This window comes from Tamandua tetradactyla, chromosome 2 (assembly GCF_023851605.1).
Source record: "Tamandua tetradactyla isolate mTamTet1 chromosome 2, mTamTet1.pri, whole genome shotgun sequence".
NCBI classification, from domain to species: Eukaryota; Metazoa; Chordata; class Mammalia; order Pilosa; family Myrmecophagidae; genus Tamandua; species Tamandua tetradactyla.
In genome coordinates this window covers 115832308-115851397 of record NC_135328.1, presented here as the reverse complement: position 1 = coordinate 115851397, position 19090 = coordinate 115832308, and the positions used below count along the sequence as shown (strand labels likewise).

Here is a 19090-nt window from a genome sequence, read left to right as displayed (position 1 = left end):
GGACCCTGATTAGAATCCTGGCAATGAACTTTCAAAAGTTCCTTCTAAATGGTTATGAAAGAAGATGGCTCCAATTATCTATTGCACAGAAATCTTCTCCCCCCTTATAAAGGAGCCATTGGTATTTCTTTCTAAAGGAGCCATTGGTATTTCTCCTTTTCTTTCCTTTTTTTTTAAATTTTTTAAATCTTATTTTTTTAAATACCAAAAAATAGATAACAAACGCAAATATTCCTATTTTGATCATTCCGTTCTACATATATAATCAGTAATTCACAATATCGTCACAGAGTTGCATATTCATCATCATGATCATTTCTTGGAACATTTACATCTATTCAGGAAAAGAAATAAAATGAAAACAGAAAAAAAAAATGTGTACATACCATACCCCTTACCCCTCCCTTTCATTGATCACTAGCATTTCAAACTAAATTTGTTTTAACATTTATTTCTCCTTTTGTTTAGGGAGCAGGCTCCTATTTTACTTTCTGCTCCTGTTTTACCATAATCATTTACCCCAAGCTCTGTTTTCAGGCAAGTGCTAAATGAAGTTAATACTAGAGGTCGCATAAATCTCTCAGTACCAGTTTTGGAAGGGCAGAGATCAAAGCTGGTTTTACTTTCCTGGCTCGGTCTGCAGGTATGAACACTGCCTCAGCACCTTCAAGAGCTGACAAACCTCCCCTAGAGACCTAGGGTCCTTCTACCAGTCGGGCTGAAGGAATATTTCCCTTACTCAGCTAGCCCTTGCTATCATTAACTGAGTGAATTGCAGACTTGGACCATCTTTTACAGGCAATCTGTCTTTCTAGGTGCAGTTTGGGCTCTCAAATATCATGACCCCTCCTGTTCCCAGGATTTCTTACCTTCCTCCATTTTGCAATAACATCTCAAAAAATAATCCCAGCTTCGTAAGCAAAAGCAGGGGAGAAGGAAAACATGCAAACGTGGAGCCGTTTTGAACATGTTCTAAGAGGTACAATGCCAAATCTCAGCTTTTACTGTCATACCCTGTCAGAGCTTTGATTCTCCTTAAAAAAAATAAAAAATAAAAATAAATATATCATGAGTATGTCTCGATTTATAATCCACTGATGCCAAGCTCTGTTATACTTCTACTCAGACTATCTTCATTTTCTGGGGTTGGACCCCAGGACCCAGGAAGGAAAGAGAGACCAACTAGGAAAGAGCAGCTGAGCCCACGCTGCAGCTGTCAAAGGCAGGTGTGGAGATGAGCCTTCTTCATTTTCTTCCAGCTAACACAAGCTAGGCCAATATATTCCAACATCGCTGAATATTGGGCTTAAGTGATCCTACTTATTTTCTTATACTGCAATTGCCCTAAATTATCTGTTATTTGTGAAATATCCAGGATTACTATTGTTTACTGTTTTGTCTTTTGAATAATATTAGTGACACGAATACTCTAAAAAAAAGTGAAAAAGATAGTTGCCAAATAATATGCATAGTATGATTCTATAAGTGACACATGCATGCAGGTGTAGGTTTGTATTAAAAAAAAAGACTGGAAAGCTAAATTCTAAGATATTAGGGATTGATTTTTTTCAAGAATTATAGATTTTTAAAAAAATTTCCAAATGGTACTGTGATAATTGTCCAAATTTTCTACTTTAAACAAGATATATATATATATATTTTATAATGAGAAAACTCCTCACAATAAATGACACCATAATAGGCATCCAGAATTGTTTTTAAAGGATGATCTACGTGGGTGATTTGCTCACTTTTTAGCAGCAGAAGTCTTCCTTCAAATGAAATCCTACCCCCATGTTCAATATATAAAAGAGATAAAAGTAGCATTGTGACATTGTGGGTGAAGGTTTACAAAGGGACCCTCAGGTATGATGGAACACAATTTAGAGCCCTCCCCTCTTGTCTTAAAATCCAGATGTATTTGTTTAATACCAGTGCTTTCTGCCTTGGGAACAAGCCTGGGAATCCTTAATGGTGAAGTGCCAGAGACAGCGTTGGTTCTGTTCCCCTCAGGGAATGTGGAGGACAGATGTATAAAAACAAAATCTCTCTGTTTGGGCATGTGTGTTTTCTTCACGACTCCTTCTTACAAACTCATAATTACCATTTAATTCATTCCTCCGAATGCCAGCTGAGAGCCAGGCTTCTATTCCTATCGTTTGCAGGTACCTTGTCGCTGGGTGGTTGCCATAGTTACGGTTTAGCCCGCAGCGGTTCAGCCATACCTGTTTCGTGCTTTCTTGCACAACTCTACTCCTTAGCGAGTTGTTTCCTGAGATGTTCGTGGTTTCAAGAAACTCTTCATCATTCTAAAGAAAAAGTACAGATTGGAAAAATAAAATGTCAGAGCCAAAAACCAGAGAGTGTTCCTTCAATGCATGATATCCAGAAGATTTTCTGAGGCATGTGAGTCACAAATGTCCCTGAGTCATCTGATTAAAGTAATAACCAATGCATTATTCTGCTCTGATAGGAAAGATCTGTGTGGTCCAGCCTGGAGAGAGGGACAATTGTACTTGCCCAGTCCAGGTAACTTTTAATGAGCAGAGCTGGATATGCTACAATGTGGGATCCAATCTCCTTTCCATCACATTACCTATCAACTCATAAAATAAAACAAAATGTAGCGGGGTGGCAATGGGTGGCCTAGTGGTAGAATTCTCACCTGCCATGCTGGAGACCCAGGTTCGATCCCCAACCCAGGCACTTCCCAAAACAAACAAACAACAAAAATTCAACAGATGGTGCTGCAAGAATGGGACATTCACATGGAAAAAAGAATGAAACGTGTCCCTCACCACACACCATATAAAAGAAAAAAAAAATGTAGTAAACCACATTATTCTTAGATGTTGGACTTAGGAACATGTCCGCAGAAGTTTCCTCTGGGTTAAATCACATTCTGGTTGCACTGAGCACAAGGAAAATGCCTTCTTTGTGAATCCATCTTGTTTTAGTTTAAGGGGCCAAGTGTGGTTTGCCCCTGGAGGAGTTTCCGGGGTCCTAAGCTTCCAGATGTGACAGACACCTGGCTCGTTTCTATTTTATCATTTGTGGGAGACCTAAGTTTTCTCCGATTTCATTCCAACTTGCCATTTACAGGGTACTGGAGTTCATATAAATCAACTGATAAATGCTGCCAAGCAGGGTCTACACCTCTTCTGGAAAAGTCCTTTGCTGTTCCTATTACCCAAGAACTTGACTGTCTTTGAAAAAAGAACAAGTATATGACTTTCACTTGAAATTTAAATGAAATGCTGGCCCCAAGCATCTAGAAAAAAATTCCAACTTTTATTTCATTTTTCCATTTATTTAAACTTCACAACAGTGTATACATATGAATAAGATCTTTCTGAGAGCCTGCACACAGTGGAAGTCATTTGTCACAATCACCGCTTCCGCTTTTGTGTTACAGTTGATTACATTTTACTGTATAGCACTTAGCACACAGCAGACACTAAAACTTACTTGTTGAACAAATGACTCACGGTGATTTAATAATGTTGCACTGGTGATACATAGTAACCAGCAATGCAGTACCTATAGGTACTTGGTGCAAAAATATACCAAGTGGGAAAAATTTACACAGAGAGACAGAGATTGAAAGAGAGCAAAATGTTGCTGAATTTGGCTGATGGGGACTCGGGAATTCATTTTACTGTTCTTCCAATTTTATGGGTGCTGACATTTTCTGCAATATAAAGTTAAAAATGAAATTCAGCAGTCGGTGAAAAACAGGACGAGGGTGGGGGTGCAATCCCTAGGGACCATAATAACACGTGTGACATTGGTCACACTGTCCGAAGTCACTGACCCCCCCCCATCTTTAAATGCACTTTCGATTTGGTATTCCCGGGGTCCCTCTTCCAGAACCTGACGTTTTCTAGGTCCATTATGAGCATCGATTTCTAGATGCTGAGTATTCCTGCCACCTGCTGGCAGAATCCGAAATTTACCTGTGGAACACAAGGACGGCTTCCGTCTTTTTAAAGTTAAAATTAGTATCGGAAGAAGAGAGATTTTTTTTGTGTGTGTATGTGTGTGCATCTGGGTAGTTCCTTTGAATTGCAACAGGAACACTTGTGGATGTATTTTACATTGTGTAATGGGATTATTTTGCCCTCCTGCAGAGTACAGACCTCGATCTTTGGGCATTTTCAGGAAGAACAGTGTCTCCCATTTGTAAATTTCCAACAGAAATAATGGGTGTGTTGTGGGTACTGATTGGTGCCCAAACATTTATCACGCTTGTTTATTTGCTTCTTTTCAAATTGGAGTCATGCACCATAAGGGGGGCCATTGCTTCTTCTTGCCCATTGTTTCTTTCCATCTGTTTAGCAATTCAGCTCGCTAGACATCTTTGTACACCTAATGCCTATAACCATGATTGTGCTCTAATTGCAAAACCTGCCACTCTACTGAATGGGTAAGAAAGTTGTGCGTAATTGCCAATGAGCCTTTCTAAGCGGGTTATAGCACATCACTTTCAGTATCTCCGGTTAGCTTTGGTTGCTGGGGCACTAAAGGGTGTATTGAGCTCCCTTTGAAGGGCAGAACTTGAAGCCAGGGGTCCACGGTGCCTGGAGTTTGTTACCTACCCATCTGTTTTTTCTTGCACTTTCTATGTCTTTGGAGTGACTGCAGCTCGGCAGTGGGCGTTACAGAGAGGTAACGGAAGTCTTTAGCAATTTTTTCCTATTGTTCAGTTTCAAAAACCATATTATACCTTCTGGAACACAGGAAATTACTGAAATGACCCATCTTTATCTCCCCCATTAATTTGTGGTACTCCTTCTAGGGGATTTTTTTTTTTAACTTTTTTTTTATTGTATAATATGACATATATACAAAGCAAAGAAAGAAAGAAAAAAAGCAATAGTTTTCGAAGCAGTCTTCAACAAGTAGATACAGGACAGATCCAATTTTATCAGAACACGTGGCCAGAATAAAGGGCACATTGTCAGTATGGCTAAGGATAAAGAGGAAATTGAGGAATTAAGAAACAGAAATGGTCATGTAAGATCTGGTTCATTGAAAAATGAAACGAGATTGGCTAGTTACTATGTAAGAAACAGGAGGCCATCGAGAAGATATTCCTCCTAAAAGTATGCAGGCCCAGATGGTAAATCAGGGTTCTCCAAATCTGTGAGTAACTGATGGACCTGAAATGGACATCAGATAAAATTCAATAAAGTTTTTCATTTTAATTACTTAATAAGATAGACGATCCTAAAATGTACGTATCTCATCTCAGAAGTGAATTCTCATTAAAAGTTAAGAAAAAGATTAAAAAAGTGTCCATTTTCACTGATGTTTAGATGCAAAGCTAAAAAAAGAGAAGACTGAAACTGAGAATGTTACAACTGGGTAATGATGTAGAGGAAAAGTAATTGGACTCCTCATTTTATACTTTACACAAATGTAAATTGCAGATGAATTAAAAATTTAAACACATTAAATAAAATTTATAAAAGAAAGTTTTTAAAAAAAATCTCAACTTAGGGGAAGTAAGTTAAAAATCGTAAAAGAAAAGATTGGTACATTTGCCTACAGAAAAAACCCTGCATTAAAAAGTGAAAGTCAAAAACAAACAGGAAAAGTTGCCACTTAGAATAAAGAAAAGAGACTGTGTTCCTTAATATATAGCAAGCATCTAAACAAATACAATTGAAAAAATGGCCAAAGATTATAAACAATCAGTTTACTAAAAAGTGGATAATAATATTTTTTATATGAAAAAGTTTCAACGTCACTTAGAAGAGAAATCCAAACTACAACTGAGAACACCTCCTTTCATCTATTGAATTGTCAAAATAAAAATATTTAATATAATGAGAAAACAGGCACTTTAATACCTTGTGGGATTGTAATTGGCAGGCAGTTTGGCAGTGTCTTCCCAAATCTAGCTCAGAATTCTATTTCTAGAAATTTACCTTACAGACTTTATACATGTGGGAAACAATGTGTGTTCAAGGATATTTCTTTGAACTTGTTTTAAACAAATACGCTTAAGAAACTCAAACAAAACTTGAAAAGTGCCTACATGTCCCCGTGGATAAATACATTATGTTATTCACACTATAGAATAGTCAGTCTTTGTGCTGCAAAGCAAGCTTTGCAGAATACATTAAATTTGAAACAGGTTGTGTGCAATATGATTCCATTGTGTAAAAATGTAACAGGTGCAGGCACATAAGGGAAGTGTGTGGAAGGATGGAACTCTGTGAGGTGGGCATGGCAGGCACGGGGAGAAGGAAAAGTAAGTCTTTTATTTTTTTGTTTGAATCCTTCTGTACTTTATGAACTATTTTATCTTTCACTACTCATATGCATTAATATAATGTAGTGACGGTACTTTTCTGTCTTTCACATCCATTTCCTACAAGCTCTTGAATGGGATGTGCCCCTCTCCTCACCAAGCCCATCGGAGGGCTTCCCCCATGCATCTCCTGCCCCCTGTATGGATGCATCTGAGAAAATATGGACCTTACCAAGATCCTGCCTTAGCATCATCTTCATTACATCATGCTCAGATTCTTAAAATAAAATGATGGCAAATCAATGATGTTTAAGTATCTCGCGTATTTGTTTATGAAGCATATGTCACATGATTTTTTTTCCCTAAAAGTGGTCATTTAGACTATCAGAATGCATCAAAGTCCCTGGTTTATATCTGGAAGGTGAAATACAAATTAGCTGCCAATAGTAATTCCCATGCCAGAGAAGCAAGGTTCACGTGGGCTGAGAGGTTGCTGCACATCATGTCCACTTGGTGGCGCTGCTCTCCCAAGCCTATTAAATAAGGCATTTGACCCTGACCATTCAAAATTGTCCATGTTATGAACAACAAAAGAAACAGTGCTGCAGACTGAATTGTTAAGACTGAAAGAGACATAACCAATGGCTTTTTAAAAAAATTGTGAATAATTTCAGGACAACTGGGAAATTGATACATGAACTATATTAGATGATAGGGAATCAATATTGTTTCTTGGTCGTGATATGAAACTATTGGCCAGTTTTTGAAGGTTCCAAAAGGAACTCCAGAGTGATGTAATAACAAGAGCAAACTTGTGTGGGTGTGTCTGTGTGTGTCTCTGTATGTGTGTGGACAGATGGTGGTGTGGTCTGCTCTTCTTTCAAATCTGGGGATAGGACCAAAAACTCTGAGTTAGATTTGTTAAAATGCTTTTGTTTTGTTTTGTCTTGGGGCGCATGGTCCGGGAATCGAACCTGGGTCTCCTGCTTGAAAGGGTTAAAATGCTTTTTAAAAAATAAATATTTATGGGCAGATAACAGTGGCTCAGTGGCAGAGTTCTTGCCTGCCATACCAGAAACCCAGGTTTAGTTCCAGTGCCTGCCCATGTAAAAAAATAAGAGTATTTATTTTTTACATACAGAGTTTCCTGGAGCTAGCTTTTAGCTAGTCATATAAATGTAGAATTGCCCACTATGTAGCCAAATCTTATCCGTGCCCCTGCTGCTGCTGGGTTGTTTTTCACTCTCACTGTAGCTTTTGATGTTTGTGTTGATGAGATTCGATTCTTCCAGCCTGGGTCTAATTGCCTGCTGCTTCTTGCCTTTCTTTGACTTAGGCAGATTTGTTTGGAAGAAAAATACTCCCTTCAGAACATCTACTACTTATTTGGAAGGGAGAAGACCAGAGAAGTCTAAAGTCCAGCCCTGAATCCAGTCCAATGATGTGACAACGCCTTGGCCTCCTTACTCTGCCCACAGTGGTCTGGGCTCTCTTGCACTGTATGACTCACCCCCTTCTTCCCTTGATTCTCCAGTATTTGCACAATTATCAATCTTTACTTGCTCCAAAGCCCAGAACTCACAGGTAAGCATTCTTTCTCTCTCCTCCCATTAAAAACCAATTTTCTGAAAAGAACTACCTGTACTTGGCTCTATTTCCTTGTCTCCCTCCTTGTCCATGTTCACTCTTCATGCCCACCAGGCTTCCACTCCTACCGCTCCATGGAAATCACTCTTGCCAGGGTCAAAAATGCTCATGAGTGGCCCCAAATCCATATTCATCATATGCAGCAGACCACGTTCCTCTTTAAACTATTCTGTCCTCATGCACTTCCCCCCGAAAACAAACAAACAAGCAAACAAACAAATGAAAAAGGAAGCAAAAATTCAGCAAACGGTGCTGCAATGAGGGGATACTCACATGGAAAAAAGAATGAAATGTGACCCCTGCCATACAACATACAAAAAACCCCACAATTCTGTCCTGACCTCTGTGTTATCACACTTGTCCGGTGTCCTCCTACTCCCCAGCTGCCATATCAGATTTTTCTACCCAACCTTAACGATACATACAGCTTCCTAGCGTTCTGTTCTCATTCATCCCTCCAACAAATATCTCTTGTCCCCTGCTATGGACTGTACACTGTGCTAGTTACTGGGGATTGTCAGCATGCCCCTTGTTGTCATGGAAAACAAGCTGTCAACAACAAATTATACAATTGATTATTTACAGTTGCAATAAGAGGCTATTAAACATTTCAAGGGGCTACTTCTGCAGGTTAATTGGAATGAGACTGACTGCGTCTGAAATTCCAAAGATGTGACCCATTTTGCCATGGGGGAACTGGAAATGTTCTAGAAAAGTTCCTACGGTTGGGAAAAAATAAACAAGTTTATAATCCCTTTGACTCTATCAGTTGGAACTAAGATCCTTCTTATTCATATGTCCTTCTCTGAGCTGTTTTTAATAAGCAAATTCCAAGTCTTTCTGAAGGGATCAAAATTCAGACTGCAAGCTGATTATAGATTTAAGGCTTTTCTCCCTGAGTCCTGTAGGCCAGGGCAGTAGGGAGGCAGTTACATAGGGAAGGGGAGAGAGGAAAGTGATCCTAAGACCCATAACAAGAAGTTCCTTTTGGTGCATGCACACTCAGCCCTCACTTAGGTGGATGCCAATGAAAGCTGCAGCTCATCAATCCCTCATTAGCATGGGATGCCAGATCCTGACCTCAGAGGGCTTCTTGTCCTTTGGAGAACACCCACGCTCAATTCCTTGGAGTGTGCACTTCCGCTATGCATTGAATTTTGGGTGTACACACTCACTAGTCCTTGGATTCTTTCCTGTGACTGAGTCAAGAATTCTTGCGATACCAGTCCCTGGTTGAGGTCTCCACCTCTAGAACTCCTGGGGTTCTCCAGCATCAAGTTTGTGGGATTAAGAAACATTATATACAATATACTATTTATAGCTTACACTGGATATCCTTAATGATGCAGTCGCCTTGTGACGTCATCTTGGAATATCTCCAATAGGCCCTAAGCTATTCAAAATCATCTTTTGCTGTCTCTGATCTATACAGCAGATAACACAACTTGGGACCTTCCCAGCAAGTCCAGTGAAATGGGCCTGTGCTTCAGACATTCGCCAGCCCTGCACATGGAAAGGTACATTTTATGCCACAGTCTGAACCGCTTGCAGGATGACGTTCTGGTCGGCTGTGCTGTGTTGGGGAGTTATGGTCACTTCCTCCTAAAGACTGTCCTGGCCTGGATTAGATTGTGACAGGACAGTTGATAGTGAGGCAACAGTGCTATAGAACAGGCATTTTGATTTGTTCATTTTGTGTGTGTGTGGGGGGAGTTTCTTATGGTCACCTGGGCCACCAAATCCTTCTTTCCAAAGAATGCCAAATAAATAAATGTAAATTAATTAGAAATACATGGAGTAAATGTGCAGCATATGCGAGTTTTTTTTAAATGCATTGGACTAACCTGGAAAGGGATTGGAATGAACCAAAATATTTGAAATATTGCTTTAAAGTCCTTTGATGAAACACAGACACTGAAAGCAGAGGTGTCTCCCAGGCTGGCAGACACCTGAGACTCCAGGTTTCCATTTCACTGATGTGATAATAATTTAAACTTGCGTATTAGCATCTCCAGATCCTCTTCCCTAAGTTTTACATGGGTGGTGTGGTAGTTAGGTTCAGATGCCAACTTGGCCAAGTGAAGGTGCCTAGTTCTATTACTGTGGACATGAGCCAATGGCATGTGAACCTCATCTGTTGCTAATTAATCTGCAGTCTGCTAGGAGGCATGCCTGCTGCAATAAATGATGTTTGATTTAATTGGCTGGTGCTTAAATGAGAGAGCTCAACGTAGCACAGCCTAAGCAGCTCAGCATACCTCATCTCAGCACTTGCAGTTCAGCCCAGGCCTTTGGAGATGCAGAAAGGAATCAACCTGGAGAAAGTTGTTGGAACCCAGAGGCCTGGAGAGGAGGCCAGCAGAGATCACCCTGTGCTTTCCCATGTAAGAAGGAACCTCAGTTGCGAGTTAGCTGTCTTTCTTCTGAAGAACTATATGTTTTTAACTAAATAAGTCCCCTTTTATTAAAAGCCAATCCATCTCTGGTGTGTTGCATTCTGGCAGCTTTGGCAGACTAGTATTTGCTGTAGGAAGGGGCAGATTCCACACTTGGACCTCAAAATTTGGTTGGGCCTGACCAAACTAACTCCCTCAGTTAAAGGATTTAATTAATGATAGCTAATATTTGTGCATTTGTGAGGAGCCAGTGACTTACATGGCTTTTGTGGAAACAGAGAAAACAGAGATTAGGCAATCTGACTCAGAGCCTTCACTATTAACCTGAAGAATCTGTTTTGTCTTCCTCATAATGATTCAGATATAAGGCCTTAGCTAAACACTCCATGCCTTGCTGCCAGAGACTACCAGCTGGCTCCTTTCAGATGCTCAATGCTTTCCTCCCTCCCTGACTTCCTCCTTCACAAGGGACTACTTGTTCTCTTTAGCGGAGGTCTAGGTCACCTACAGTGCAGCCAATACTTGGAGCAGCTTAGGCCCCCTCAGCTCCCCACACCTGTGCTACTTCTTTCCCTTTCTTCTCCGCTCTAAAGCCCTCAGCTCGGGCGGCAGGAACGAGGAAGTGGCAATGCAGGCCAGCAGGAAGCCTAACCTGCCTTTTGTTGGCCAGGTGGGCTCCTTTGTCTCTCTCTCCATGTCCTGCTGGTGTCAACATGCCTCTGCTCCCTGCCCCCTGTACCTGTGTGGGTCTGGCCCTCAGTTAATCAATTTATACTTTCAAACCTCCCTGGCTGCTGTGCACATTTAGACTGGTGCTCTGTAGCCAACTTCCTCCTTTGGCAAATGCTGCTGAGCCGATGGACTCTCTGGTGTTTGGGAAACTCAGGCCTCAGTATTTTGAATCAGAAAAAAACATATTTTTTTTCTTTAAATGCAAGCAGAGCTGTAAAGGGATATAATTGAAAGGAGGGACGTTGGCAGGGAAGCGGAGCCCATAGGTGTCCATATATTGTGTGTGCGCCTTCTTCCATTGCATTGTGAGCTTCTGGAGAACAGAACAATGTCCTGCTCCTCTTTGCATCATGTATTCATTTAACACACACGTGTTGGTGGAACTAACGGTCCTCTCCAGCTTTGTCTTGCTGGGGCTGTCGGATGTGAAGCTGAGACCCGTGAGTAGGTGGGCTCCTCTGCAGCAGGAAAACAGGCATAGAGGTTGTGTTGCTGGGAGCTTCTGGTACCCTCCCAAAGTTATGCAGGTCAGGAAAGTAAAGCAACTGGATAGTCCACAGGGGAGCAGATATGTTTTCTGTGGCAACCCAGGGGCCAGAGCCCCTCCCTTAAGAGACAAGTGAAGCTTTAAGCACGTAGCAGCCTGCACGATGAGATCACAGACCAGAGGGAAAACAGCACCCTTCACCCCACGAGAGAAGAATGGCCAAACCATTTATCTAGTTATACATTAAGCAAACGTTCTGAAACTTCTTTGATAATTCTCTGGCCTGTTTTCCTGTGATGTGTTGATGTTGTCACAAGCACTATTATCTTCTAGGTATATGTTGATTCTAATCTCAAAGTCCTCTGAGTCATAAAGCCTCGCTGTACCTGTGTTCTCATACTCAAGGGAATATTTTTGTGTTGGGCCCTATTAACTGTTGGTTCCCTCTTGTTGGTGCTGTGCTGTTCCTTCTTTCCAGACCGCCGCCGAGGCCCCTTTGAGGCGGTTTTCTATGGCTGGACATTTTCACGGTGGAAAGAGACCTGCGCCTGATATGAGTTGCCTTCTGACCATGTTTCAAGGATTAATTTATAGCATTACTTTCAGTTACAACCCCTTACAATCCGGCTGGCTCATTTATTCTGGAATGTTCTTGAGGGTATAGAAATTTTACTTTAAATTTAAGCTTTTTATCCATTTTGGATTCCTGAAACCAAGATTCTGCAATCAGCAAACAGTCCTGAAATAAACCATGAGACCTGGTCTCTCTTCCTGGTTTTATCTGCCTTTCTGTCTCCCTGAAGATGCTTCTTGTACCTTCTCACTCCAGGCCTTGACTCCCCCACATAATGTAATATGGAAAAATAAAATAGTTTTTGACAAGGCCACTTGGGGGAATGACATCTTTTGCACCCTATTGAATCATTTCCTTCCACCTAGCACACAGTAGGTGCTCAATATGTTTGGATTGAGCTGTGCTAGCTTGTTATTTTTGCTCTCACTAATCAAATAATAGCTCTCTACTTCCATCTCCTAGCACATACTGGGTACAACATCAGAGGTCAGTACATTTTTGTTGAATCAATTAATGGCTCTAGGGGGAAAAGAAGCAAACAAACCCTCAGACTTACAGAACCAGAAGATGGCAAAACACCTCAAGAAGTCTTCCTGAACATTTCCCTGTCTCCTGACAACGCTGTTCCTGGTAATCATCTACTTTGTTCCTGGATACCCTTAACCAGGTGATTTACTCATGTCAAAGTCAGGATTTTCATAACAGACTGCAAACTTTATTTACAAAGAACACAAAACAAGCATATCTTTTTCTTTTTAAACTTCCTTTCAAAGGGGGTGGGCTGGGAAACAAAACCAGTATTTAGTCATGCGAGACTGTAAGTGATTTACCCAGCCTGGATATGAAGTGAAATTAAACATCACCAACGATCCATAATCCTGGCTTTTGGGGAAATCATGATGCATTATGTCTGCCTAAATCTGCAGTCTGAAGATAGCATTCCAGACTTCTGTAGAACTCTACAGACTTGGGGTTCATGCCCACAATAATCCAACGACACAAAACTCCAGACGTCCCACCTTTTTTCCCAAGTTGACAATTAACTGCTCGGTTAACATCCAGGACCCAGCGTCTCCATTCGACACCAGTGGTGTCTGGATGAGGTGGGTCAGCAGGCACCACCATCCACAATTTATGTTAAGGGACACTAGAGGTTTTTATAGTCAGTAGTGAAAATGAAAACTAGAGTGTGGTAACCAGTTTTGCTCTGTCTTAACTGAGACAAGAGCATTCTCCTGAAAACTTCTGCAGCACTCCCCTCTACCCAGTCCTGAGGGCTGGGATGTGCTGGCAGGAATACACTACCTTATGACCCAGCTGAAGCTGGTGGCCCCACAATGACCCTGAGCCTCCAGTTATTACTGACATGACATCTGCATGACAACCGGTTTAGGCTCAGAGACGGATGACAAGCCAGGCCGTCCTCTGAGCCACAGAAGAAGCCTCCGGGAGTCCGAAGGTTGTCTCTCTTGGATGGTCATTGTATAAAATGGCATCCAAACTCCCTCCTCTCCTTTCCTTTTCCTGAAACCATGAAGTGTTGAATTCTTTCCCCAGTTTTGGTAAAATACCACAGGAATGTCCATAAGCCTCAGACTGAAGCCCTTGCTCTACTCCTGGCTGAAGACGATGCAGCATCTTCTGCCCTAGGCCACTCTCATTCCCCGGAAACCAAAAGTGTGGCTAATAGCATTCATCACTTGTTCATACCCAAATTCCCCCGTGACGTGTCTGACTTTGCTGTTTAAATAGAAGGCTGTTAGTGATGCCCCCAGAAATGAGGGCGTCAAGATGGCAATATTCACAAAATTGCCAAAAAAACATTTTCAGAGCTCGGGAAATTAAAATCTTGTACCAATCCAGGGAATGTTGATTCAAGAAAAATGGCTGAATCTCAGTAAGAATGTAGTGTTTTAAATTACCTTAGTTCCATCCTCCTTTCTCCCCAGAACCATGGCAGCCTTGGGTGGGGGGTGGGGGTGGGGATAACCTACGAGGAAACAGCCCTAAAATCACAGTGAAAACCAACAGTGTAGTAGCCTTGGGAGGGGAAAGAAAGGGGCTGGCGCTCCTCCAAAGTCCATATCCCATTATTTAAACAATTTAGAAAATCCCATGCGCAGGGCTTGTTCTTGTTTGATCTGACTCAGAGCCCACCAGTGCTTTTTCCTGGGGATTTGTTGAAAACAATCACAGTTACCTGAAGTGGTTGAGGAAAATAAGAAGCCAACAAAAAAGTGTAAGGGGCTTTGTAAAGCTCTTGACATTTCTTGCAATCTAAAAGGCCACACACATGCCCAGGGCTGAGCTTATGCCCAGGAAAGTCCCGAGAAGGCTGCAGGCTTTCACATCTGTCTGACCTTGAGGCTTAAAAGTAGTAGGCAGTGAAGGCTAAGCAGAGTTGCAATCTGTCTGAAGACATAACCCAATACAAACACAGAGCCTTCTCCGCAAAGACTGGGAGACTTATTGGTTTCAGGAAATCAAGGAATTCTCTGTCCAGTCATTAGCTGACTACTAAGCCAGTCAAGTGGAGATTTCAAGGGTCACATATAAGAAGGAATACAGATAATTCAGGAAAGTCGTTAAACAGACAGCAACATCAATGACGACAATAAATAGAGACACCAAACTCTGGGAAGGAGGGATTATTTAAAATGTTCAATTTTCAACTAAACAGCATGAGATGCTCAGGGATTAAAAAGTAGCCAATAGAAACTGTCTCTGGAGAAGCCTAGATATTAATCTTACTGGACAAAGACTTTAAGTCAGCTATGTTTTTTTTTGTTTTGTATGCTCTATGGCGGGAGTCACATTTCATTCTTTCCCCATGTGAGCATCCCGTTATTGCAGTACCATTTTTTTTAAGTTTTTTGTTTGTTTGCTTGTTTGTTTGTTTTGGGAAGTGCATGGGCTGGGAATTGAACCTGAGTCTCCCACATGGCAGGTGAGAATTCAACCGCTGAACCACCCTTGCACCCCCTAAATCAGCTATTTGAAATATATTCAAAGAACATGGGAAAGAGTGCCTAAAGAACTAAAGGAAAGTATAAGAATGATCCTTATCATATAAATAAAGAGTTTGCTATTATAAAAAAATAGAAATCTTGGCATTGTAAAGTACAATAACTGAAATGAAAAATTTACTATAAGAACTTAAAGCAGATTTGAGTTTACAGAAGAACCAGTGAACTTGAAAAATAAGCCAATTGTGATTACGCAGCCTAAGGGACAGGAAAGGAAAACAATGATGAATAACAGCACCTCAGAGACTGATGGGACACCAGAAAGTATACTACAATCTACATAACGGGATTTCCAGAAGGAGAAGAGATAGGAGCAGAAGAATACTTGAAGAAATTGTGGCTGAACACAAATAGTAGACAAAATGGTACTAGATATCTGCAAATCATATAACAGACAAGGCTTACATCCTCAACTCCTGATTGGCCCCTTCATATCAATAGGAAAAAGTCAAAATTCAGCAGAGAAACTGGGCAAGCTTAACTCGTATTTCATGAAATAGGCATCGAATGGAAAACAAATACATGAAAAGGTGCCTAAGCTCTTTAGTAATCAGAAAGGTGAAAATTAAGACATCAATTATATGTCACTGTACACTTACCAGAATGGCTGAAACTAGAGACAGATCAATATTGGTGAGAACCCCAGAGAACCTCTTTTGTTGCTCAGATGGGGCCTATCTCTCTCTCAACCAACATGACAAATGAACTCACTGCCCTCCCCCTCTATGTGAGACATGACTCCCAGGGATGTAAACCTCCCTGGCAATGTGGAGACAGAAATCCTAGAATGAGCTGGGACTCAGCATCAAGGGATTGAGAAAACCTTCTCAACTAAAAGGGGGAAGAGAGAAATGAGACAAAATAAAGAGTCAGTGGCTGAGAGATTTTAAAGATTTGAGAGGTTATCCTGGAGGTTATTCTTATATATTACATGGATATCCCCTTTTTAGTTCATGGTGTATTAGTGTGGGTAGAGGGATGTGCCTGAAACTGTAGAGCTGGTTCCAGAGCCATGTTTCTTTAAGATGACTGTATAATGATAGAGCCTTTGCAATGTAACTGTGGGATTGTGAAAACTGTGTCAGATGCTCCTTTTAGTATAACCCCAGAATAAATCAGTTACTGGGCACCAGGAGGCATGCACAGGAGTATTCAAAGTAGAAGCCCCAAACTTGACAATGCACATATAAAACGGATACATTATGGAATATTTATACTGAACCTCAGTGAAATTGAATGAACTGCAGTTACATCCAATAACATGGCTGAATCTTGGAAATATAAAGTTGAACAATAGAATTTATGCAGCCTAATTCTTTACAGAAGTTTTAAAATGAGCAAAGAAATCTATATTGTATCTATTCATAGACAGTTCAGAAACAGGTAAAAGTGGTGCTTGGTGATCGTACTTAGGAAGTAAAGTATTATAAGTCTTCACAGTATAAGTTGGACATTTGTGTTTTTATGTATATTTCATAGTGAAAATGATTTTCTTTTTTTAAGTAAAAGAAATACACTCTCCACCCTAAACTTGACCATGCCTCCCCGGAAAAGCTCTTATCCCTTCTTCTCCCTGCCAGAGGAATGTTCAGTCTGTCCACATTTTCTCTTACCTCTTAACTACCATTCATAACACAGACTTCTCCCAGCCCACCCACTCTACCCTCAGGGTCACCAATAATGGCAAATCAAGCAAACTCATGTCCTCTTTCAATGGGCTTCTTTGCATTCTTTCCTTTGACCTTATAGCCTTTTCCCACTGGCATCTCCAGACCCTTCCCTCTCCTGGTTCTGCCCCTCTTTCTGTGGCCCTCTTACTCTTCTACCACTTCATGCTTTCAACCCTGTTGTTTCCCTGGTTTTCCACCATGGTGATCTTATCCAGACCCGTGGCTCATCTCTGTATTAGCAGCACCCAAATTTATGAGCCTCTTCTATGTTGCAGGTGCGGCTATGCTGTAAGCTTCCTACTTCATCTCTACCCTTTACCTAGATGTTTGGAATCACTTTACTTCCAACGAGTTCAAATTGAACGCATTCTCTTCCTCGCTCCTAACCTAATTTCAGATTCCTATTTAGGCAAAGAAAAATCACTTTCAAGCCAATATCCCAAGCTAGAGATGCTGAGTCCTCAATTTCCTTAACTTGCTCCAGCACTACGAGCTGCCATTATTATGTTCCTAGCCTTACTCCACTGCCACATATATTGGCTCATTTAATTCTCCCAACAATTCCAAGGTAGGTAGTCTTATTGTCCTCTCTTGTGGAGAACACTGAGATATTAAGTCACCCCAATAAGCTAGACTCTTACATCCTTCCACTCTCAGGTCCTGCCAATTCTACTGCAGAAGTACCTCCACCCCTGAACCGATCACCAGTAGCCTAGTTCTGATTATCATACTAACCTCCCAGCTGGTGGCCCAAGCACACCCAAATCCCTCCATTTGAGTCTCCCTTCAACAAGGCCACCCAAGTGATCTTAAGTTTTAAGAATAACTATTTGACAGTCACTCTAAATTTTGATTCCTTCTCAAATGTTGTTTAGTATACATGAAAAGTATACATGAAAGCCACATGATCTAGGCCAGCATGTCTCCTTTCCTTGCGTTCCCCTGGGCTGGTGCACAGAGAGTTCTCTTTGTCTACAATGCTCAACTTCACTCCCTCCCCTGCTCTGATTTGGAAACCCCTGCCCATCCTTTAAGCCCTAGTTGAAGTTTCCTCTCCCTCTGCCATGTCTTCAAAGGCTTCCCAGTCAACCCAGCACAATCTACACATTATTTGCAATGTACTTAGTGGGCCATCCAACACTGTTTTTTTCACATCACAATGTATTGTAACAGCTTGTTTCTGCCTGCTCTGCTTCTTGGGGTTAAGAGCAGGGTTGTGTTCCTTCTTGAATTGATGTCAGTTCCTAACGGTGCCCATTATCTATGAGGCGATTAATGATTTTGTTGAATAAATGCATGTCTCTGGAAATTGTTAGAATACACGCATTGGAAGATATCACCCAATCACCCCTGGTTGCTGTTGGATTGTGTGTGCTGTGTTTGGGTCACCCTGCTTGATGCATGAGGACTGGGGATGCTGTTGTTTTGATAGAAGCAAGTGCCCCCTTAAAGGGGAACCCCGAAAAGGGCTGCCTTGGGGAGGGGTGTGTGCTCCTCACCTCCCTCAAGCAGCAGTGACTGGGGACATGGGCCCTTCTCCATTGCACCCCTTTTTCTTGCTGTCATACTCATTATGACTCTTTATCCAGTCCTACCTCTTCCATTCCTTGAATAATAGAGACTTTATGTTCTTTACCCTCATTTAATCCTTATAACTCATGAGAAAGGTATCAATGAACACTGTGCAGGCAACTCAACTGAGGCAAGAAAGGCCAAAAGTCACTCGTGAGTGGGAGAGTCAGGATTCATGTCAAAGCCCCTTTAGTTTCCTCATTTCTTTCTTCACTAGCATCTGGCAGTTTCGTTTTACCATTTCGTTTTCCTGAAGCTCAAGAGGTTGCTGACGCCTGTTCATGCAGCCTCTATGTCTTTTCCTGAGCTCCAGTAACTACCTAGTGTCAGGGAAGCCAGCACCCCTCGGACCCGATGGAGAAACACCCTCCCAGGCCCCATCAGAACAGGCTGTGGTATTTTCCCAGTGACAGACCTCCTTCCGGCTCTGCAGCACGCAGCCCTGGGCTGAGCAGCTTTAATTACTCGGTGAATCGGGGTTGATGATGACGTGAGCCTGGTTTGCACAACCAGCTGCTCTGGGCGGGCAAGCGGGCCAGCCTCCAAGGCTGACAGACCTGGGTCTCGAAGCAAGGAGCCCAGGGGAGGTAAACTCCATCTGGACTATGGATTCCTCACTTCACTCCTTATTCTTTTCCTCTCACCAGTCTTCTGGAAAGCTGCCTGCAAGTAAATGCTCTACCCCTGCAACCAGCCCAAAACAAAAGAAAAAGAAAACGCTAGTCAA

At 41.6% G+C, this 19090-nt stretch overlaps 1 protein-coding gene across 6 annotated transcripts in view; it reads right to left on the bottom strand.

Moving 5' to 3' along the window:
- SLC28A3 (solute carrier family 28 member 3) overlaps window positions 1–19090 on the bottom strand; it is a 66886-nt gene that overhangs the window by 30069 nt on the left and 17727 nt on the right. For 5 of the 6 annotated variants that reach the window (XM_077148543.1, XM_077148544.1, XM_077148546.1 and 2 more), the window contains exon 3: window positions 2226–2309. In XM_077148543.1, coding sequence (XP_077004658.1) covers window positions 2226–2309 — 84 coding nt within the window. Of the gene's footprint in view, window positions 1–2225; window positions 2310–19090 lie in introns of those variants that run through there. The other variant, XM_077148549.1, reaches the window with a different exon arrangement.